We start from the raw sequence: 24,546 nt of genomic DNA on the forward strand, positions 1-24,546 counted from the left end.
TCCTCAGAAAACACCACAACCTACAAAAGACATTCTGGGAAACTCCAGATTAATCACAGCTCAAATTTGCCCATGAAAAGAAGCCCATGGATCACCCAGCTCAGTTTTTCAACAGACTTGCCCCTGCAGCATTCCTGCCAGCACCTTGCAGTTATTCCCCAGTCTTCATTTTGGGGAGAAAGAGACCAACATGCTCACACAGATAAAAACACCTAGGAAGCTGTCATCTGACCACACCATACTCAAAAAAACAATTACACACAGCATGAGCCGGCCCAGGGTCACAATCTTTAAGACCTTTGGGTGAAGACTGGAAGGGAAAGCTTGATCTTCAACCCTGTCCTCACCCTGGCAGGCAGCACTGAGAGAGTGCTCTTTGATAGAAGCTCTGTCTGGGCTGGCCCACAAACTAATTTGGAGCACGTATAAACCTCTAAAAGACAGTTTAAGAAGAGTCTCTGATGCAGACAGAAATGGTAATTATTAATTTTCTAAATAGAAATCTGACTACTTAAGCCTTATTTAAAAGCATGCCTGTCTCTGTAATTACACAGCCTTAATTTGTTTTCTTTACTACACAATAAATAAGGTGTGCACAATTACCTCTGCAAATACAAGGCAATGCCTCCTGACTGGCTGGTTGAGGACACAGCCGCCCAGGAAAACATTCCGAGGAAATCACAGCCTCTTAAGGACCTGCTCCCAGGAAAGGGTGACTCAGGCACTGCAAATACCGACTTGTCTGGCTATAGGCACAGGCTGCTGGGGCCCTGCTGTCCTGCATTTACAGCTCTACTGTCCCACAGCCAGTGCAAGTCCTGTCCTCGCCTGTGCTCCAGTTCCTGGAGCACTGTGAAGCTCAGTTCTGCTGTGGACTTCCCAGTGTCTAATGAGGAACATGTTAATGCTGAATTATTCCCCACAAGGCACTACAACAACTTCTCTTTACTCTGCCTGGTTTCATGACATGTGTAGAAGTTGATAACCTCCTGACTCATAACCTTCTAGCAAGTTCAAATAAATTGGCCAAAGGTTTCCAGTGTCATTAGGAGGACAGAGAGAGTGAGAGCATGCAAGGCTCTTTCCTCACTAAGCTGTGCTAAACACAGCAGCACAGTAAATATGTATTCAGACAGTTTATATTTCTCAAATTTAGGAACCATACCATCCTAGAGTTTTCTTGTACAGCCTCAAGCCAAAGACTGAGGTTTTCTGTCAACACAAACATTTCCTCTGCTCAGCTGCATCACCTGCTAACACTAACACCCAGAAACCTTGTCTACAAAGGCTCAGCCTTCCACAGCCTAGACCTGTTGGTCCTCACATCCAGCATATGAGATTGTCCAGGACCATCCCTGTAATAGCCAAAGGGCTGTCAAACATGCACAGAAATTGGACCAGGAACCTACCAATGCAACTTCCCCCAGTGAGATGATCTCCAGTAAGGGTACACAACACTGGAATATATTCAGCTTAGATCAGACACACAACCACCCCTATTCAGCACTCAGACAGTGTTTGTTTTAGAAGGCTTGAACTGTCTCAGCCCAACCACCAGCAGAACAGGTAGATCCATGCTGCAAAACTCACTGTTATATTTTAGATTGTCTCTGTAGCAGTGATAGACTTCACATCACCAATGATCAGACTGGCCATGGAGCCCTAATTGTCCTCATTCAAGGAGAAGGAAGAGGAAATTCTATTTCCTCCAGAAAGAGAGCTATTTCTAGATTCACACCTCTGGCTCACAGTCACCCACTGCTCCTCCACTGATTACATCAGCCTCAAGCCCCTTGCACTTCATACAGCTAATTTCAAACCTTAAAAGGACAGGCATGACCCTGCCAGGCTGCACATTGGAGCACTCTGAGGTCTACCACTTGAGCAGCTGAAAATCCCCTTCATGGGTTTCCCACCTTTCCTTCCTGCCTCTTCCTGTCAGGCTGCACTTTGGAGCACTCTGAGATCTACCACTTGAGCAGCTGAATGCTGAAAATCCCCTTCATGGGTTTCCCACCTTTCCTTCCTGACTCCGTGGTGGGAAAGGGGGAAAAACCAAGCCAAGTTTCACCCAAACCCTCACAGACCTGCGCTCCTGCAATTAGAGCTGGGATAAGTGATCTGCTTGTGATTGCACAGCTGGGGTCTGAAGACAAGCGCGTGCACAGAGGAAGGGCCAGAAATAGATGTTACTGGGAGAAGGCAGAGCTATCTGGCCCATCTGAGAGGAGGAAACCTTGATGAAAGGCACTGGGAAAAAACTCAGTTCAGCAGGAAGTTTCAATTTAACCCAGGATGGGAAGGGAAGCGTGTGGGGTGGAAACCAGCTTTTGAGGCCTCAGAATTTATACGTGAGTTTCAAGTGAAAAAAACTGCTCAGACCCAGCTTACAACACCCTGCAAAGGTCCAGCCTAGGGCCCCCACCACCCTGTGCCAACCATCCCTGCCAGTAAAGCCACTCTGCCATTTATTAGACACATTTGTCACCTTATTGACTCCGCTCCACCAGCAACCATCCAAACAGCCACCAAAGGAGAAAGAAAAACAAAGTGGCAGCAAAAATGTGTAGCAGTAACTCAACAAGCCCTAAGCACCATCCCACGGTCCCAGCCCTGCACTTAACCCCACCACGAGAGGATGGGGACAGTATCCTTCACTGCCACCCACTCCTGTACCTGGCTAAGGCAGCCCAAGACTTGCAGCAGAGTGACATTTCCATTAATCCTTTTATCCCTGGTTCCTATGTGCAGAGGCTGCAGGAAATGTCAGGCCTTTGAGCTGAGCTCCCAGGGAGGCAGAGCAGCCAAGGAGGCACCTTGATGTTCTGGCAGGGTGCTGAGGCCATGGATGGGATCCCAGGTGGCACCAGGCACCTGCCAGGCTGTGCAGAGCCTCACCAGCCACCCTGGCTGCAAGGGAGCATCAAAGGCATCGTGGTCTGAGAGCCTTTGGGAAGCCACCAGCCCTGCAAGCACAGGTCTCCATCCTCAGCTGTCCAACATCCCTCACAGGGAACATCCACACTGCCAAGCCCCAGGAACAGCATCAAAACCCACTGGCAAACACCAAGCAAATAATATACTTACTTGCCTGGAGCTCCAAAAGGCAAGGAAAGAAAGATGTTAAGAACATGATCAATCTTACAGGGCCCAAGCAGTAAACAAACACATATTTCATCACCACGTACCAATCCTAACTCTTGACAGAAGATGGATGTGGGGTTTTTTCCACTCACAAAAGTAATTCCAAAAGACAAAAACAAACACTTTGGGGAAAAGCAGCAACAATTGCCTCTGTACACATTAATGGCACATTCAGCCTCAAAGCTAGCATACATGGCCTTCTAAACTCCTACGACATCCAAACTAATTTCATCAGGAATCAAATGTTATTCATTTTATCTGCTAGATACATAAACAGCAACTGCACAATTGACAAACAACCGTCAAAAAAAAAATATAAAAATCAATTGAGAGTGGTTCAGAGAGAACTGCTTCCCAGGAACAAACAACTACAGAAAACACAAAACAAATGCTACAAATCAAAATAACAAAGAGCAGAAATCAGGAATATCCCAGTGGTCAGCATTAACGAGGGTTTCTTATGAAAATATGCAATTCTTTAAGCTCAAAAAGGCTCAGTTCATGTTCACAATGCCCTCAACTATTCATGTCCTTTGGTACTGCAGATCTTCTATTTAGCAAGTACTTTACTGTCACTTAGCAACTGTAAATGGTTTTCCAAAAAGGAAGCTTTTGGGGTTTTTCAGTTCACATCATCTCTGAGCAGACATCAAAAGACAAATGCTCTGCAGGTCGCATCCATCTCCTTGCCCCAGGAAGGAGTCTGTATCGATGGCCCAATGCACCCACACACTTCAAATGAATGCACTTTTTCACTGAAGAAGCCACTAGCACTGCTTTCCAAAAAGCAGGGATAAACACTCCCATTCAGCCCATCAGATGGTGCCCCAGGCCAGGGCCTCTCACCAAACCCTTTTCACCTTTCATATCTACAGTGGAGCAGAGAGGGCTTTGATCTTGGGCACAGCCACTTGGTCAAAATATTTCAAGCCCACGGAGCACCTTGCACAGTGGCCTGAAATTCAGGCTTTGCTTTATCACCTTGGGAAAAATAAATACACATCTAGAAAAGAAACTAGTGCACTTGGCCTCAAGGATGTGGAAGTTCCCCATGACACCACTGTCTAGCTAACAATGCCCTGGCAGCTGGACACTTGTGTGATGTCCCAGGATAACAGGGCTTCAGCCTCTCCTGCACAAAACATCCCTATCCCAGACCCAGTTTAAGAAGTCAATAATTAGCAGCAGAGCTGGCAGCTCCACACCCCAGGATTTGTGTCAGAAAAGCAGCCTTTGGTTAAAAAGTAATGAGCAGGGCAGGCTCTGGCTGTGTGCTGGGGCAGGCGGGTGGCCGCCCCCAGACTCGGCAGAAAGGGAAACGCGCAGCAGCCACCGGGCTGTGACGAGGCAGCGCTCATCAGAGCTGCCATCAAAGCCAGAGCAGTCATTAGGAACCCAAACCCCCTCAGCTTCCCAGCAGGAGCTCTCCCCATCCTGCACCACAGCCCATTCCACTCCCCTGTGCAGTTTGCTTTCCATTTCCTGCCCTTTGCCACCTCTGCCTCTCTTTCCCCGTCAGCATTCCCCTTCCCTCCCCATTGCTGTCCCCCACAGGGACTTTGGGGATCTGCCATGGGAACCACATTTCCACAGGGAGAAGAGGCAAAAGGGGTCAGAAGCTGATGGCACTTACATATAGTGCAGGTGAGGGTTCTTGGCAAAGGCTCTTGGCTGGATGTTTCGTAGACCTGAGTTCCTGATTGTCCTGTGGAGAGATGCAGAAGGGCAGCAATGGAGTCAAGGCAGACAATTGCTCTAAAGCCCAGCTCAGCACACCAAGTGTGCTGGGAGCCTGCAACTCCACCCACACCACTCCCAGGAGGAACATTTGTCCCAGACAGCCTCGAGGAGCTACGAGCAAAGAGGAATTCTGGATTTTCATCTCCAACTGATGTGGTGACACGGCACAGGCTCAGTGCAGAGCGGCTGCTGGATGAGACTCTGCTCCTAACATCCACCAAGGCTTGCTGAGGTTGCACAGGACATCTTCTGCTCTCCCTCCATCTCCACAAGTAGCACTGCACAGCAAACCTAACCACAGCAAAGCCATCTCCCATCTTCATACACCAGAGGAAACCCCACTGCTTGCAGCTCTGATAAGGAAGGGTATTTTCCATAGGGAATTCGGGATCTTAAAGGGGGAAGAATCCTTTTCACAGCCTACTTTGGAAAAGCTCTATCAGTACTATGACCAGGATTTGTCAATACTCGCAAACACATGGTGTGACTATTGAGGATGGTCCTGTGCAGGGCCAGGAGTTGAACTTGATGACCTTTGTAGATCCCTTCCAGCACAGTATGTTCTGTAATTCTGTAAATATCTGCTGTCTCTGCTGCTTTGTTACGTGAGGAGAGAACAACAGCCAGCCTGCTTACAAGGGTTTTGTGTGTTAAATTACAGCTTGCTGGAATTTGGTTACTGAGTGCTCAGCCCTATACAGCTCCTCCAGCCCACATGGGAGCTGTACTTAATGTAAAGCTCCCAGTGAAACACATTATTAGAGTCTCTGATTAGCCCTGAGCAACACTCTGCATCTCAGACATGCAGCATCCAGGGTGCTCACAGACCCAGAGGATGTAGGAGGGGGAATTGAGAGACTGGGTGGCATCATTGCTTGGCCAGGCTTTCCAAGCATATGCAAAGTCCCTTCAACCCCATGGACCTCAGCTTCCCCTCCATGACGCACAAAGCTGACCTGTCTCCATGCTCGGAGAGCTGTGCAGGGAGATGCAATTCCCTTATTGCACAGCACCACCATGATGGCAACTGCACTAAATGAGGACCAACAGCCCAGCAATGAAGGATTGGTGGAGACAGCTGGAATTTCACATTGTGGGGCTGGAATGAGTCAGAGCAACACACAAGCCCAGAACCAGAACAGCAGGGGAGAGGAGAGGTCAGGGCTGATGTGTGTTGACAGAGCTGTCAGGAGCTAGCAATCCTCCTCCTCACAGACCCAGCCAAGACCAAAAAGCATTTCATCTCCGTTTTGCAGTCTCCCATAGCAAAACACGGTAGATCCAGCAGCTTAAACTGGCAGCATGGAGGCTGCAGAGGGAAGGAAGCCATGGCTCTGCTGGAAGGAAGGGGCTGCCCCGGCCCATTCCCCTCCCCAATGCACAGGACATACTCACAGCCTCTGGAGTCCCGTGTACAGCTCCATGTCAACGGCGTTCAGTGTCTGCAAGTTCTTCCAGTTCTCTATGTGTCTGTGGAGAAGAAGGAAAGGCTCAGCTGTGGCACAACCAGATGGTTGCTGAGCCCATGCCAGAGACAGCACACAGAGGGAGGGTGTCATACCCTACCACCCAGCCCCATTCTGTTTCCCCAGCCTTTTGGAAAAGTCAAATAACATGGGTTTACCCACAGTTTCAAGCACAGAACATGCAACCAAGCCATGGAATATCATCGCCCCTCTCTGCACACATCAGTGAACAAAGGCACAATTCAAATGGGTCGTGCAAAAAGAGTGAAAGCAAATAAAACCTCTCAACAAAAACTTAGGGCCTAAATGAAAAAAAAGTCATATATTTATCCAGGCTCCAACTGGGGTGGATAAACAGGGTCCTAGTCTTTGCTGGCTGGAAGCACTGCCGGCAGGAGAGCACCAAGCCCAGTTTGGAAACAGTGCCTTTATTACAAATTCCTCAGTCGCCTGGGGCAGTCTGGCAGGTATGTTATAGAGAACAAAAACAGAAATAGATCTGTCACCTCAGGATCGTTTTCAGTAAATATTAGAGACGGGGGAAAGTGACAGATCAGCAGCCCCAGAGAACAGGGTCCCCTGTTATCAGCAGCACAGGAGTAATGCTGGCAGCAGTGTGGCTGCCTGGCTGCGGCCACTGGCCTATCCTAAGTGGCTGCAATGCTGTGTGGTGTGAAAGGAGTTCAATCCTCATCTCCCAGGCAGTTTTCAACCAGTTCTGGCTTTCTCCCAGGTTAAACTCAGACACCCTCCCACCAGAAACACAAACATTTTCAAGAAGGTCTTTTCTGAGAAGCAGGTGGAGGTAGTCCTCTCTAAAAGCCAACTGAGAGAGGGAAAACATCTGGCAGGTCCCATCGGACAATATGTGAAAGAAGCCCAACTTTGAAGTCTCTGAACATGTGCACCCAAGCTCACATCTGCCTTGATGCAATAGTTGGCTTTGGACTTGACCCTGGAGAAGGAAAACATCTCCAAGTGATGAAGGATTGGAGTGAAGAGAAAACACTGAGAACTGTGCTGTGATTTTAGGCAAGAAGGTTGCAGGACCCCACATGGTGAGCAAGCAGAAGAGGGATCTTAGACCACTTACAGAGCAGTCACAGGGGCCACAGATTCCTCCTCCAGCATTTGCTATGCCTTGTGCTTGCACAAGAACAGGTGAATTATCACGAGGGAAATACATGGACCTACTTGAGCCACTCCCCAAATAACATCCATCTCAAAAAAAGTAAAACACAAAGCCTGGATTAAATCTCCTTATATTTCTCTGCTCTCACCATGCAGATCCAAGAAAGGAGAGACCCACAAGAGTCATCTCTGCTTTCCATGTGTTCCATAATTTGTCTGCATGCCCAGAGGGGTTATGCTAAGGACACAGCACAAGCTCCCACATGCTGCTGCACGACAGGATAAGTCACAGTTCATCCCCAATGCCCTGCTCATCAGCTCAGATCGCCTGTGTCCCAGACAGAATGAGAATCAGGACATTATTACAGCCACTTCGTGTTCCCTGCCATTGTCTACGGCCCCTGAGAACATTTCCAGAACAAAACACAGACTGGGAGGAGTCAGTCAGGAGATCCAAGAGCTCAGTGAAACTCTGGAGTCAAGGCAGGGCTGCCAGCTCAGGCCCTGGGCCGTGAGATTGCAGGACTGAGCAAGGCCAGAAGCAAAGGCTGAAAATATTTCCTATCTGCAACCCCTCCATAGCAAAGTGAGTGTTCTCGAAGAGAAAGGACATGGGAAGGAGGAATGGGATGATCTTGGTTTACCACCAGGGCAAGCTGCAGCTACAGCATCCACGCAATGACCTTCAGGGAGGGATGGAACAGCCCCGAGCCAGGAGTTATGGAGCAACCACAGCTGGGAAGGAGGCGGCGGCCAGATTGGCTCTTGTTTTATTGATTGTGTTTGCTAAAAAAAGTCAAGGTTATTTTTGACCTGACACTCAAAGCCATGTGGGCAGCATTCTAGAGGAGACAGAAAAAGACCTGAGCTCGTTCCCAGTGACATGCCCAGGCGTGAATTTCCTGTGACTCAGCAGTGGTGCATGGGGGTCCTGGGGCCTCCCCATGGCATCCCCCACTCCCCCCCAGTGACATAACACTAGGCTGTAAACACAGCTCCGCAACCTGTATTGTATTCCAGCCTCCCAAACAAAGCCCAAGAGCTTCCTGAGCCAGATATACTTTAGTTCATTATTTAACATAGACATACCACACCCATAGAGAGACAAGAAACACAGCAGTGGAAAAACACATGCACACACATATAGGATAACCCCCCAAACCAGCAGCTGCTTTATGTAGAGTGCAATGCAGGGAAATAACAATTAGGTGCACAGGTCAGCAAGGGTCTTTGAGTCCTTTAAATTACACAAACACCACCCTTCTCAGGGAATTGCAGAAATGGCTTTTCCCCTTTTCTCTCTGATTTTTCAACTTAGCATGAGTTGTACCCTTGCTTCTAGAAGTGACAAATCAGTCTTGGTTTTCAGGCACCTCAAAGATAAACCAGCAAAAATATTTTCTTTGGTTTCCTATTGCTATAGAGAGAATAGTGTAACTTTGCACTGGATGGGTTCACCTGAACCCACTTAAAAAACAAAACAGAAATGCATCTTATTCTGAAAGCTCAAGGAGTCAAGCTGTGATTGCAAAATTGGCAGTGGTTGCACAGAAAAGCAAACCAACCAAGCAGAGAAACTCCACCCCTCAAACTTCAGTCCCTTTCATGTCCTTCAGTACCTCAACTAGCTCCCCCTCTTTTCCTTCCAGGGTTTTGCTTGCCCTAGAAATCTTGTATCCTCCCACTTGCTGCCAAAGACTGAGACCTTCCCTCCTCCTCTGCCTCGGTTCATTAACCCGGCAGGAACATGGGTGCCTGGTTCACACCAAAAACAGCTGTGACAGCTCCCAGCCCTGCCCTGGTCTCCTCAGGCAGGCGTTGAGGTATGAATTACAGTCAGTGGACCACAGTTTACTCCTCCCTGCACATCTCTAAGTACATATTCCTGTGGCATTCCTCAGTTATTACTAAGGCAAACTGCTCTTCTGCAAGACCCAATAGCTTGAAGAGCATTACCATACTTCACAAGTCCTGAGGAGCTCACCACGTGCAGGCCCACCTAGACTCACATCCAACTCCTAATCGAGACCATATGAGGTGCATCACTAACACAGATGATGTTGCTGACTGATTTTCTGGGTGGAGAATGGAGGGTAGGGCATGTTTGTTTAAACACTCACTTCCTTCTCATACTTCTTGTATGTTAGAAGGGTCCTGCTGGTCCAAGTCCCCTTGCTTGCACTGCAGAGCTGAATTACACCATACCTTCTAAAGACCAAGTAAATTCCACCTTGGAAGTAACAAGGGCTTTGCCATCCCAACTCAGACTGAAATGCTGCACCTCTCATTCCTTACCCAAATATACTCACTTGCATTTTACATCCATTTTCTCTTGTGTCAAAACTGCCTTTGCTTAAGCACCTCTTTTTCTTTCCTGGCACTTCTTCCTCCCCGCTTTACAAGCAGGAGCCAGGCCCACCCAGCTATCATTTACAAGCTACATGATGCCAGGTCTTCTAAGGCAGCACATCTGTACCTGTGAAGTGCAAGGCAAATTGTCTCAAGTGCCCTTAGAGACACTAACTCACGTCCCAGAAGTGATGCAGATATATTGCTCAGGCAGAGTCCTGGCAGCGAGCTTATTTTGTTTCTGATTTCAGACCCAGCACAACTAATGCTCATACTTGGTGATCAGTGCAAGAGGAACCACTGTGACAGACACATAGAAATGGCTGTTTGCTTTATCAGCCTCTTTAAGTCCCTTTTCCTTGAGCAAGAGTGACCAGAAACACAGAGCAGTCTCCAGGAGATCTCACTTGTGCAACAGCATGAACAGCTCCCCAGTTACATGGAAAAAACCATGATTTGCAGCCTGAGATCACAGTGACCCTTATCACAGCCCCATCAGCCAGGAGGCTTGTGTTTACCCCATTATTAGGCATTGCACCCAGCATTTCTGTCCAGCAGGTCATTTCCAACAGACATTAATTCCTAGCCTTGTTACACCCACATTTATATCCACCCCACTTGGCATTGCAGTGTCTCTTGGGTTTGTTACTGCAGCTCTTCCTCTGGGCCACCCTCAGGTGACTTTGTGTCCCCACAGCTCCAGCAGCAAAGCCCATGAGCACATTCCTGCCTCCTGTGCCAGCATCCTCAATAAAAGCATGAGCCAACATAACCTCCAAGCAGCCTCAGCACTTCTCATCTTTCAACACCTCCCACGAAGACTTCACCTAGCACACCTGGGCCAGACAGCATCTTCTCCAGAAAAATAAACCACTTGTGATGCAGTGCAGCATCATATCAGCCTCTCATCACAAAGTCATCTCTTTGCTGAGGAAATCAGCTGCCTTTCCAAAGGAATGCATAGGCTTAGCCTGACAAAAACTAACCTTGGGACACCAACCCTGCGTCACATCTCATGTACCCACAGACATGCTTTAGAAGGTGTTGAAAGCCTTGTAGACCACTGCAGCCAGACCAGTGGTCAGTCCCCAGCTCTGTGCTGTGTCCCAGTTAACAGCAAACCCGTGAAGCATGAAACCCTCTTTGTCAGCTCAGCAGCTTGCAAGCATCTCATCCCTCTCACAGATCCCCTGTGGAGCCAGCAAGGCAGCCAGGTGTCTTTGGCTCAGCATCACAGAGACAGAGATCAGTGACCTTGCTGACCCTAAAGTCACCAACTCACAGGGTTTAGGTACCAGCAGGTCTTGAAAGTTCCAGGACCTTGCCCTGCTTGCTGGAAGGGGGCTGGTAGCCAACAGACCTGTGGGAACAGCAATTCCTTTCATTCCCAGAAGGAGTGCCTGTGTCTGACAAAAAGATGACAGGCTGGTGTCATCTTCTTGAGGCTGCACAGCTCCACATGCTCCCCTTCCAGCCCAGGGCCAAAGCAGCAAGGGAGACTGGAATATCCACTGGATTCAAACACAGCCAGGCTCATTTCACCCCACATGCACCAGGCAGAGGTGAAGAAACAGCCTCATGCCAACTTACCAAGCAATTAACTTGAGGCCCCTTAATCTGTCTGGCCTTCCTTCACCCTCCTCAAGCAACATTTGTCTAATCTCTCTCAGCTTTTCAAGCATTGTTGTCAAGTGCTAAAAAAGGCACCTGACAAGCACCGAGCATTACACAGCACGTGTACACATGTTCCCCAAATCTGTGTCTATCCCAGACTGGATATCCCACAAGGATGCCATCAGCTCCAATCAGCTCCCATGCAGGTGACATGTCCCTGCTGTGCAAGTGCCACCACTCACGTTTGGATGCTGGGCAGTGAATAAGCTGTGTGCCAGCAATTAGGCAGCACCCCAACACACACACAATTATATATATATATATATATATGTATGTATAGGGAAGGCAAGCAGAGCATTTGCCTCCTCTCTCTTGAAGTGCAACAGGAAAATTGATTCGTCACCCAGGCATATTAAACCTTGCAATCCAGACAGACACATTAGCTTTCAATTACCTGATATGTTTAGCATTATAAACAAACCTCCTGGCATGCCAGCTCCAGACCATGCAAATGTGAATTTGATTGCAGCAGGAATAAAGGAAAGACCTGTCTGAACCCTTGACCAGTAAGAGCTGCCTCCTCCAAGCAGAGGTGCTGCAGATGTTGATGGGAAGCCCTGAAAGTTGGCACAGGTCCCACACAAACCCAGGGCTAAGCACAGCCATTGTGCCTACTGCCAGCTCCTTTTATTCATCCCTCACACCCTACTTGGGGCTGAGGAAGCCATAAAGAAATGAAGCATCTTTCATAATATTATAAGGCACTTATCACATAATTTAATAACTAGAGGCACAAAGGACTTTATTTCCTGAATATGAAATTTATAAAAGTGAATTGGAAACAGAAACTTAAAGGCAATTACAGCTGAATAAAGACTTACAACGACAACATTTCCCCCATTTAAAGCACAGTCTCCCCTTCCCAAAAAGCCACACAGAATCGTCACCCAGTGGTGGCTCTTTAAGGATAATTTGAGGTCAGTGGGAAAAGGAGGGGTAGAGAAAGCAAATGCAACTTTGTAGAAACAATTATGAGCATAACTCCACAGTGTAATTGTGATTCGTCAGGGTAAGGATCATAAACCACCACTGTGACACAGCTCCCTGTGCGCTGCTCTGCTGCTCCTGCCAAGGTCGTGCCAGGGTACGTGGGGGCTGCAGAGTGTGACAGGGGTGCACTCAGCCCCCATCCCATGGGCCCAGCCACATCCAACCCAGCCATCCAAACCAGACCCTTCCAGAAGGGCTGAGCAAAGGAAGTTCCCAATCCCCAGCTGAGGAAGGTGTGGGAACAATTCAGCTCCTCACAAGGCACTGCACAGTGGCATCTCAAAAATCTTCCTGGAGAAACCTGACTGCTGGACACAAGCAAGTGACAGGCCACAAAGAGGACTCCCCCACAGAACACTTCTCACATGAGTCCAGACAAATTTCATGTTCACCCCAACAGCATATACCTGGCCCCACGCTGGCCAGGAGCATCCACAGGGTGCAGAGGACCTGCTACAGCTGCACTGTCTAAAAAGATCACCATATAGAGACACCCTAGAATGGCAGATCCCCTGAGAAGCAGCTTTAAGCTATGCTGAACAGGTTTGGGTTCTTTTCCCAAGCTCTGCATTTATTCCACCCTGTATGGCACCCATAGAGACACACAGGAGCTGGACATAAAAAGCAGCAGTGCCAGTGCCACCAGAACCTCATGCTTTGCTTTTGTCCCAGAGACAGGAGATCCTCTCAGGGCTCACTGTGCCCTGTGTTAGTTCATGCACCAGTTTCCTTCTGTGATCTCCTCAAGCCTCTGCTTCCCCCACCAGCTCTGGATGATGAGTTACAGAGCAGGGAGCATTCCTTTCAGGGACAGTGTGTCAGTGTTAGCAGAGGACAGCAGCCTGCCTGGACACAGCATGGACAGATGGCTGCAGCACACAGGAGGCAGTATGTTCCTGTTACCACACACTGCATCCAGAGATCTTTAGTGTAGCGAGTTATTCCCAGGCACATACTTTCAGAAAGGAGGAAATAGGTGTAAAGTAGGATTGCAGAGCTGAAGAAGTGCTGTGGGCAGCAGTACAGCTGCCATCACCACAAATACTTGCCCCAATATTCCATCACTATTACTCATCTAGTCCTGGGAGGGAGCTGCCTTGGGGTCCCAAGCAAGGACTGAGGTGTTCAAAGTCATTTAAGTGCTGAAGAAACCTCATTTATCAGAGACAAGCAGCAGTGCAAAAGCCTCAGGAGGAAACTGCTGAGGGCTGCAGCTTCTCCTGCACAGGGAGCAGGGTTGAGGGGACAGCACCCCAAAAACACCTCTGTGTAAAGGCTGCGCTCCTGATCCAGCACCAGCTCCCTGCCCACCACCTTGGCACCTCCCAGCTCCTGCAGGCTCTCTTCCTAACTCTTTCTTATTTATTCCCACAACTATCTGACCCTTGCACAGTCCCAAACACCATCTAGAGTGAGAAGGCGTGAAATGGGATGAGCAGTTTTGTCCTGCAGACATGAATATAAATACACAAACACAGACACCTTGGGTGAATCATCACTAAAAGTGGGAGTTCACTCCCCACACGCAGCATCAGCCAAAGCTCACTCCCCTTTTTCTCCGAGTGCCAAAACCAATTATATTTCCCCAAAAGGGCATTGCTTTCGTTATTCTCTGGTGGGAGAACCTACAAAGCCAGTGTTCTGTGCCCAGATATGTGCTTCCCACTGTTAGACATGGATCTGGGGGACACGGAGCAGAGACTCCTGGCTCAGGACTGCTAACATCAACCTGTGCATGTCTAATCATACCACATCTCCAAAATAGCCATGCAGCTGGCTGGGATGGGAGGGCAACACAAGAACAGGAAAAAACCTGCCCCTGTGAGTTTTACACCACACAAACCTCAGGGTGAAGCAGCACCCTTTGGGTTCCTGCACCCATGTAAAGCAAAAGAGCATCTGCTTTTCAGCAGCTCTCCAAGCACATGCCATGCCAAAGGAAAGGATGCTTTATATGTAGGATTTCATACGCAGGCAGAGACAGAAGTGTGCAGCATTTTGTGGTCTTTAAAGATCAAAAGGCATTTTAGAGGGGAAGCGGCACCCTGGTCAAAATCGGCTTCAGTAATCACATTTTCCTTTATTAAACCCTCCTTGCAATTTCAAACTGGAAGTCAAATTCCCTCACACTTCCATCGCCAAACAGGTCTGAGGCTTTTCAGAAATCAAACTATAATATTTTTAAAAATATTTATATATGTATGTATATGTGTGTGTGTATGTATGTATATGTATTATAGGTATATATATACACACACACATATATATGTATAAATATACTAACACAGACAAAAAAGGGCTGCCAAGCTCTACTCCAAAGGCAGCTGTTTCTCCCCTGGGGAGCACAGTGCCTACACACATTAGCAAGACAATGAACTGTACTAAAGGTACTGGATCACTAGAGTTCAGCTTGGCAGGAATAACTCTTGGTAAAAAGCAGTGCCAAAGAGCATGTTGTAGAAAAGACATCTCCCCAAAAAGACACAGGGGCTTGGAGATGGTCAAGACAATATTCTGGGAGGCTGTAGTAGCTCAGCTGGGACCCAAAAGGAAGCACTGCCAGCCACGTGCACTCATTGCACTTCACACTGTGCTTGAAGACAGGAAAACGGATGGAGGAGGAAAAGGAGAAAATAAAATCTCCCACAAACTGGCTGTTACTGTGATCAATGGCACTGGGAATGAGGAGACAGGAACAAGAGTCCAGCAAAAGCAGACGTGAGGGGCAGGAATGTGGCTGTACCAGTGCCATGGTTGGAGGGGGCTGCAGTCCTTAACCCAGACCTGCTGCCACCCACCCACGCAAACCCACAAGCACACTTCCCAAAAAACACAGCTACCATGTGAGCCGCATTTTGGGAGTTTGACATCCTTATGAGCTTTGTCTCTAGCCCCGTTTTGATGTAGGTGCACCTTTTTGGGCAGTGTTCTGTGCCTGGATCCTGAAAGCAGCAAAGAGCCAGAGCCCAGAGCTCAACCCGTGGGTGCCGAAGGGGGCCTCAGCCTCTGCACAGCTGTGGACATCCAGCAGCCAAATCCAGGGCTCTCCCACAGCCCCCCATCCTGCTCTGACCTCCTCTGCTCCCCCACTCTACCACCCCCAGACTGCAGCTCATCCCACTTCCAGCTTTCCCACAGACCCCAAACACAGGGAAAACGACTGGCCAAGACAGAGGAGGGGAGAGACAATCTTTTTGGACTTGGATCCTGCTCCTTTGAGGCTGCTAGGTTGTTTTTTATTTTCCCAACCATCTCCCAAGGAGCCTGAACTCTGATCCTCCAGCATTCTGGCCCCTCAGATGTTTATGGAGCTCCAGCAAGCAGGCAGCAATGCCCAGCTGGGCTGGCCACAGGCCAGGCTCCCACCCTCTGCCCTCAGGACAGCCACGGGCAGGGTATCTCCAGCCTGAAAGGAGACTTTCCAAAGCCCTCATTACCTCCACAGCATCATAGATCTGCCTGCTCAGCTTCCAGCTGCTCCCCATAAAGCCAAAGAACCAGATAAATTCTCCATACAGTTTATTTCTGAGCCAACTGCCGTGACCCCCCGAGGCTTTTATCTGCACTTCAAATAAATCACAGCCAGCTCTGCCCACCCTCCCCAGCAGCAATGCAGGGGCTCTTCCATCACCCAGGAGAAGGCCTCAGTCCCCTTTTCCCCAGGAAAATGCATGAAAATAACTTTCTCCCTCCCCTCCACTAAGCTTTTCCTGCAAGGGACACACACACACAGAGACTTGGCTCTTTTTGCAGAGGTGTAGGAACAGAAGCATCACTCAGGAGCAGGGGATGTACTCATTAAGACGTGGTGACTCAGAGCTCAAGGCTTCCCAGGATAACAGGTATTTTGTGGGAAGTCAGCTGGCTCTGAACAGGAAAAGCAAACCAGCATGCTTATAAACATGACACAGGCAGGGGAAGAAAGGAGAGCAGGGAGGTAACAGACATTTTAAAAGCTCCTCTCCCAGCACTCTGCTTTGTTCTTATAAATGTAAATAAAGCACCTTGCAAAAATCTCATAGAATACACTCTGACAGCCAGAGATGCTGCTAACCAGGCTGCTGTGTTAGAGCTGATCCAGCTGCACAAACAGCAAATCCTGGGACAGTTTCCATCTCCCCTCTCAGCTCAATCTGCTATTCCTCTACATACAGGCATAGCTGAACCATGGAGAAGTCTCTGCTTGCCTGGCATCTTGTCTTGCAGCTTCCCAGCACACCAAAACCAGCCCCCTCCAACCAAACCCCAGCCCTTTGCTCACCATGGGCACCTCCTTGACCAGGGCCAAAGGTGGGTTGAACCCTTCAGCTCCCACTGTCCAAGCACACTGCTGTGAGCTGCACTGGCTGCTAATCAGCTGAGATTTGTTTTACACCACGAGCAAGGCAGGAGGACACAACCTGAGTCACTGCAGTGTGGCCAACACATGGCAAACACTAACCCAACACTGACAGCCCCACCCTGCACTAGCAGGGTCTCCTTGCACCATTTGAAGATGTTGTTCATCACTGGGGCTTGGGGCTTTGCACAGTTTCAAGGCCACAGCAGCAACACATCAGAACATCCACGAGACGAGCAAAAATATGATGAGCCCGATAGCTTTGAGCTCCTGAAAATGAGCCTCCTCATGCTGAAGGATTTCCAGGAGGCTGGCATTAAACTGACAGGTATAAAATCTCACAGGGGTGTTTGAGGAATCCAAAGGTCCTGCTCAGTATTAACTGAGGAGAGGCAGGGAGCAAGGAAGTTACAATTCACCTCCTGACATTGCTTGCCCTGTCACCACTTGGTCTGAAGATGTATTTAACAGGACATGTGTCTTTTTGGTGCCGTTGAGGGTCATGGAAGAATTTTGAAGCCAGAAAGCAGATCATCAGACAAAGTCCCTCCAGGGAGATATGGTTTTATTATTTTTTGTTTGTTTTTGCAAGGAATCACTAGCAAAAACAAACTTTGTTTCTGCTCCTGGGCAGCTGGAGGGCCTGGAGAGTCCCAGCACCAGCCCATCCTCAAAGCAAATTGCCTGAGCCCAGCAGGTTGTCAGGAAAGGAAAACTCACTGTGCACAAAGAATACAGACATTGTCTGCCCCCAGAGCAGGCAGCCCTCTGGGGAGCAGGGCTGGCTCGCTCGCAGCCAGCACAGCTGGGCTCCAGAATCCCCACCGTGTGCCAGGCTGGGCTTGCTGGGGACAGCAGCTGCTGGGGACAGCCCTCCTGCAGCCAGCTCCTCCTCCTGCTGTGGGGACTGCAGTGGCATGGAGAAGGGTTGTCTTTGTGCTCCCTCTCTGCAGCTGCAGCGCTGGCCCAGGTGTCACCAACCCACACTTTGATATGACCCCACACTGACCTCACTCACAGCCCCCTGCAGCCACCAGCCCCTCAGACGCCTTCAGGTTTGCCAGGAACCAGACCTGCCCAAAGCCCCAGACTCAAGCCACCACCAAAACCACCACAGATCTCCCCAACAGCCCTGGGTGAAGCCACACTGATCTCTCCTGCTGCAATGCCAAGGCTTGGATTCAGCCCCTGGGATGGGACACAGAGTGTCCCCATGCCAAGCTTGCACCTCTCACCACATCAGCAAAGTTTTCTGCCCTAAAATCATCATTTACAGCCCTTCCAGATGTTTAGCTGGCTCTCAGAGAGGACAGGAGACAGAAGTGAAGGAAGCAGGGTAAGGACAGAGGGGAGGCAGAGCCTAGAGCCAAACCAGCATTGGGATGCTCCAAGGCCAGAAGCTGTAACTCCCTCCCCAGGACTCTGGACCCTACAGGAAAGCAGGAAGAGGTGTAAGACATTCCTGACTCCCACCTGAGCTGACACAACCCCCTGCACTGCTGAAACCACCTTGCTGACAGTGAGCACAGTGATGCCACCAGCTTGGGAAATGACTGTGTGCATCAGCAGCTGCAACATCCTCCATGGCTCCCTCGAAAGCAGCAGCACATGCTGCCTCCACACAGCCATCCAGGCACACTCCTGTCCCCTCCCAGCCCCAAAGCCCTGGCAGAGCTGCCCCATGAGGGCATGCCAAAGTTCCCCAGCTGTGCAATGCAAGCACCAGCTCCCATTTCCACATTTTGGGCTGCCTGGCCCATGAGGTCCACACAAACACACAGAGCCAGAGAACTTCTGGGGGAGAGGGAATGCAAGATCTCCTGAAGCCCCCACCCACCCCAAACACTGACCAACAGATTCTGCCATTGATGGTTTTAAGCTGGGCTGGTTTTGGCTTTTCACATTTTTCCCCTAACTCCTCTTTGAACAATCCTGTAGTTGCTATGGAAATCATCTCATCAGTATGGGTGGAGCATAGCAGCACCGGCCAAAACTCCCTGTGGCTCCCAGTTGACACCAGTTCCTAGGATCTGGCAGCACTGGGGGTTACTCCGAGTTGCACAGGGAATACCTTGAACTTAAAGCAAAGCTTGGCACTGATAGATGAGTGAGACCCATTTGGGAGTCAAGGGCAGGGACTTGCAATTCACCCAGGGATAAACAGGTTAAAATTATAATTGAGACACCCTCACACTGGCTAAGGGGTGAGAAGGTTATAAACAGCAAAAAGCTGCCATTTGCCCCAGCTACACCCTCGCTTGGAGCAGGAGGTGGCCACAGACAAGGGTAGCAGGAGCAGAGCTGAACTTTATCCCTGGCCCTGCCACCGATGCAGCCTCCAGGGAGGCTTCTCCTGCCCACTCTGCCCTCCCAGGGCTGACATGGAGCTAATCAGCAAGCAGGGTGTGAACAGCAGCCATCAAACACTGTGAAGAGGGCTGGAAGGTAGAACAGAAATCTCCTCCATGTGGCAAAGAGAGCAGCACGTTGGGCAATTCCTACGTGCTCCAGTGGACCCACTTCCCACACCGAGTCACCCGCTCCCACCTGGGAGCCCCAGCTGCACAGCATTCAGGTTTGACACCACGAGTCAACCCCTTGCTGAAAACACTGGCAGAGTCCTTGCAGGTGATGGGTTATCCTTTACCAGTAGAGCTTGGAGCGAGGTCCCCAGGCGGCAGAGACCAGCTGAGTGGGAAATGCATCTTCTCCATGGGAGCGGACAGCAGGCCAGCAGCACAGGGAGTGCCACTGCCGTGGTGGCAGATGTACTGCAGTGTCATCAACCCCAGATTTAGGGTAAGGGCCAGGGACCCCCATCTCCATTTCCATCACCCCACCCAGATGGGAGACAGGGAGGATGTGATGCCTCTGCCAACAGTGTGGACACCTCCTGCCTCTGGCCATGCTGCGTAGCCGTATTCAACCTGCTGGCACCTGTCACCCTGTCACCAGCTGCAGCCCATGACAAATGACAGCAGGAGGCTCTCCTAGCTGCAGAATGCAAACCAAGGTTTCAGCACTAGCAGGGCTGTCCCCAGCCCTTCCCAACCAGAGATCACATCACGAGTGGTAGTTTAACTCTGGTGCAACCTGGGCTACAGCAAGGAGCTTCCAAGCTGCATGGTGGGCTGTCACACCACCAGCACTCATGGACAAGCACACGTGAAACCTCTTTCACATCATCACCGCAAGCTTGGCAATGAGCAGGTTGCAGATGTTTTCCCAAGCATTTGTCTCCTGGAGCAGGGATTTTCCTACCCTCAAAGCTGATACCACCATGCAGATCTCACCAAGTTTCACCATCCTCCCCCAGCAGCCCTACACAAATCCCCTGGAGCTGTCACACAGCACATCCCACCCTCTTCTCCCAGACCTGACTGCAAGGGGGGAATCACACAGGCAGCACCAGCACAGCACCAAGAGCTGGCACATCCCTTAGGCTCACACATTAGTGGTTCCTGGGTGGATTTGAGCCCAGCACAGAGCACTGCTGGACCCCACATTACAGGTGCATAACCCTGTTCAAAGGACTAAAGAACAATTTGCACTGTCAGGCTGCAAGGTGCACATCTACACTCCTACTTTGGGAGCATCTTTCCAGATCCCAAATGCTCTCCCAAACAAATGGGCTCAAGAGAGAGGTTTGGGCTTGAGCTGTTATTGAACCATCCATGCCTGGTCAGAGATAAGAAGTCTGCACTCAGTAATTGTTCTTCCTCACTCAAATTCAGCAAGTTCAAGAGAAAGCAGAAAGCAGCAGCCAAAATGCCTCCCAGCCCCTGTCCCATGCCCAGGGTATGTAGTCTCTCTCCCTCCTTTCTGGCTGAAGTCTCAGTGCACCAACACGAAACATTCTGTTCCACAGTTTTGGGGAGAAGTTTTTGTAAAAACATTCAGGCAAAGTTTCCTGCAAAGCAAAGGGACACTATAAAATCAACAGAGACATGAATCAGCCCTTCTTGGGCCAAGGACAGCAAAACCAGGCTGAAGCCAGGGGAGCAGCCACTCGTCCCTCTGTGCCACTGTCACCTCCAACTCACAACACTATGCCAGAACATATCACCATCCCTTCTCCAAAGCCCTGGGTGACAGACTGCACAGCCCCAGCTCCCACAGTCCCTTTATCCCCTGTGACCCAGAGCTAACCTCAGCAGCAGAACAGGGACCATCCTGTGTCATGGAAAACTAAAGCACGGGCCAAGTAAACAATTTATCTCCCGTCACACAGCAGAACTTTCAGCATGTCCTAAGATGCAGTTCCTTCAACATTCACATTTTCTCTGTCTTTACCCCAACTTGGAGGTCCCCATCAAAACCTCAGCAGCACAAATGCTTTGGTGAGGCCCAGCCAGGCCTGTGGATGCTGCCACCAGGAAGATTCTGCTATTAGGCAGCAGAGCAGAATTTGGGGCTGACTCCTGGGGAGGGCACCCAGGTGGCTGCACCCCACAGCACCCCAAGATGCCCAGCAGAGAGCTGTGCCCATTGCCTGCACAGCGCCTCAAATAAAAACTCCCCACAGCCAGCACAGTGAATAAGATTACAACAAATATAAACTAATGATACAGCTGTCAAGACAGATTAGACTGCACAGTGTAAAAAATTGCAGGGCTGTTTAGTCACAACAATATAAGATTAATTTATCAATACAGCTTATGTGGCACTGGAGAGATAGCAAATTGAATAAGTGAATCTTTTCTACACCTTGCTCAAGGAGGGAGCCTCAGACCTGATGGGTGTATGGGGCTGGATACCAGTGAGGATCTGCAGGCAGCAATCACCCAACAGGGCTGGTTTGACACAGCCCAGGGGGATCTGCACCTTCATCCCAGGCTTAGGGGATGGCACACATGCCACCCAAACCCATAGCTCTGCACCCATGCGCTCCTGAAGGTGCCCACCCTTCTGCAGTACCAGAGTCAAGAGTGATGTTGCTAAATCAAGAGATCCAGAAGCTGCTTCTGCTGCGGGCAGGAACCTCCCAGAGCCTTTTCCAAGGGCTCCTCCAAGTCCAGCATCACAGGACTGGAGCTGTCACCGTTCAGCTCTGTCCCAGTTACAGCGTGTACGTGTGCTGGGGCACACAGGAACCCCAGGCAGCAGCCACAGCTCTAACACAGGCAAAAACATGCACAGCCACAGCCACCCCTTGGGGGGTAAGTCCTGGCAGAAGCAGGCAAGCTTGCAGCTTTGAGAACATCTCTCATGAGTTCCCAAAAAGCAAGGACCCAGTCCAGAGGTTCTCAGGAGGTGCTTCCCTACTCATCCCACGGCTTCTACCCAAATATTACAATGCCTGCACTGGGCCCACATATTTTCAGATCTCTCATGTGTTGTCATCTGTGGGTTAAAAAATGTGCAAGTAAGTAAATAGGTGCAGCAATAATGAGCCAAGGTTTCGATCTGTGAAGGTGAGAGCACAGCAGCATCTGCCAATACGAAGGAAGAACCCGTTTCTATAAATATTGAAATCCGGTAATTATCATCATTAGAACCAGTTGTGATTTAGCCATAGCTCAATCCCAACAAGTAAGAATGGCATTTATTTGCCACAATTAGAACAGCTAAAAATACCTCCCAAACTTTGCCTGGTTCAGCCCTATCCCAGCAGGCTCAGCTCTGGGCAGGGAGAAATGCAAAGCAGGGGATCACTTGAAGAACCATGCAGGGCTGAAAAAACCCTGTGCTCTCACAGGGAGACCAGAGCACCAACACAAGGCCACCCCATCTTCTAGGAACTCTTCTTTACTGCTTTCTGACCAGCTCTGGTTCATCCCAGCTAATTCCTGCCCCACAAGGGTGACTGTTCCCTATGCAAAGCAACATTCCCCCTAGCAAGCTACATTTTCCATACCAAAAGTTTCTTTGCAGCTGCATCAAAAGGCACACATTTGCTTTAAAAGGCAAGGAGAAAAGCCTGGCTCAGCCAAGCCATCCCACTGGCAGTGGGGAGCTATAGCCCTGCTGGCACCCAGAGGATCCCAACCAGCCATGGCTGACAGCCATGGGTCTCCTCACCTTGTGGGAGCCTTGCAGCTGTGCCAAGAGCCTCCACACACTCAGCATCCCTCCCAGGCCCCAGCTGAGTGCTGAAGGACTCCTAGAGCTCAGCATGCTGACAGACAGCTTCATGGATGAACCTCCTGGAAGACCTCATCCTTCCCAGTTTCTGCAGTCTCACAAAATCCTGTGAGCAGCATCAAGCTGTCCTGTCCTTCCTCTGCAAAGTGACCAGAGTGTCATAACCTTTCCAGAAGCTTTAAACATGAAGGGACTTGGCCATCCTCCCTTGGGGACACATCTGCATTCCTGCTGCCACCAGCAGTTTCCCATACTTTTCCCCGATGATAAATAAATGCCTGTGAGGTGCAGACAAATATCTCAGGAGGCAGCACCTCAAAGCAGCTACAATCAACTCTCAGCTTCCCATCCAAGCCCACAATCCAGGAGAAAATCCCCATCTCTGACACAAATCACCCAGGGCCATCTCCTCGTGCTCATTCCAAGAGTCAAGATTTTCCCTGAGGAAACGTGCCCAGCTCCCCCAGTCAGGGATGTTCTTTCTGACAGTCACGGTGAATTTTCCCCTGCTTATCCCATAATATCTGGAAAGGGCTGTGAAATGGGAGCTCAGCGAGTCTCTGTGTGCGGGGGCGAAGGCGCTGAGGTGCTGCTCCCTGCCAGGTCCCAAATGTCCATCCCAGCCCTGTGGCCTCCACCTGCTCCTCCCTGAAATGCCTCCAGCCCTGGGATTTCTCAGCCTCCTTCCACAGCTAATCTGACCCCTCTGATGCCTTTTTTCCCTGCTGTGTTTTTTTCTGAACTCTCTCCAATTTGTCAATATTCCCATAATAAGGTGCCTCGAACTCAGACCACATTCCTGGATTTTTTTATTATTGTTATTTTGGGGGTTTTTGTTGTTTTGCTTTGCATTTTTTTCAGTGAGAATAGCCAGGTTGTAGCTCTGCTCCCACAGCTCCCCCTCTCCCCAAACACAGCCCATCACTATGATTTTAGGGCCCTAAGCCAGTTCTCAGTCCATTTGGCAGTGTCATATCCAAGGCAAACTGAACTAATTTTGAGAGTAAGATTTGGTGAGACACTATATCAAATGCCTTGCTAAATCCAAATATATTAGGATTTCCACGTTCAGCTCAGCCACTAATTTTGCGATTCCATCAAAAAGAAAAAGCAATCAGGTTTGTCTGGCAAGATTTATTCTTTCTAAATCCCTGCTGTTATTGCTCATGCTTTCCTTATCCTCTAGTGCTTCACTTTCTTAATACTGCAGGACTGGAAGCGTTTGCTGGAAATTTATTTTTGCTATTTATATGGATTTTGAAAATCTGCCTCTGCTCTCCTTCGCTGCCCCCTGCCTTTCCCACTGCTGTTTAGCATCCCTGTGCTCCCACCAAACACATCATCTCCTCCATCCTCCTCCCAAAGGCAGAGCACAGCAGCATCATAAGCCCGGTGTTAATACACAGCTCAGACATGAGATACTGGAGAAAAACTAATAAAAAAAAATGTTTGGCAGCAGGAGAAAGGTCTAAAGGAAACATCCAGCTGGGTCAAGCCCAGGTCCATCACAGAGCATCACCAACGGTTAATATTAATGCCTGAATCAGCCATCCTGAGGTTCTCCACCTTTTTTTTTTTTTTTTTTTTTTTTCAAATTTTTTGTGAGCCCCAACCGGGGGGATCAGGGGG

General features: G+C 49.6%; 1 protein-coding gene across 2 annotated transcripts in view; it reads right to left on the minus strand.

The window, feature by feature from the left end:
- The window catches only part of NTRK3 (neurotrophic receptor tyrosine kinase 3), a 203,699-nt gene that overhangs the window by 164,663 nt on the left and 14,490 nt on the right, over nt 1–24,546 (minus strand). For both annotated transcript variants that reach the window (XM_041469251.1, XM_041469252.1), the window contains exons 2-3: nt 6,280–6,354; nt 4,778–4,849 (exon numbers count right to left, since the gene is read on the minus strand). In XM_041469251.1, coding sequence (XP_041325185.1) covers nt 4,778–4,849; nt 6,280–6,354 — 147 coding nt within the window. The remainder of the gene's footprint in view (nt 1–4,777; nt 4,850–6,279; nt 6,355–24,546) is intronic.

The sequence above is a fragment of the Pyrgilauda ruficollis genome, unplaced genomic scaffold, assembly GCF_017590135.1.
Source record: "Pyrgilauda ruficollis isolate IOZ18807 unplaced genomic scaffold, ASM1759013v1 scaffold23, whole genome shotgun sequence".
In the NCBI taxonomy this organism is placed as follows: Eukaryota; Metazoa; Chordata; class Aves; order Passeriformes; family Passeridae; genus Pyrgilauda; species Pyrgilauda ruficollis.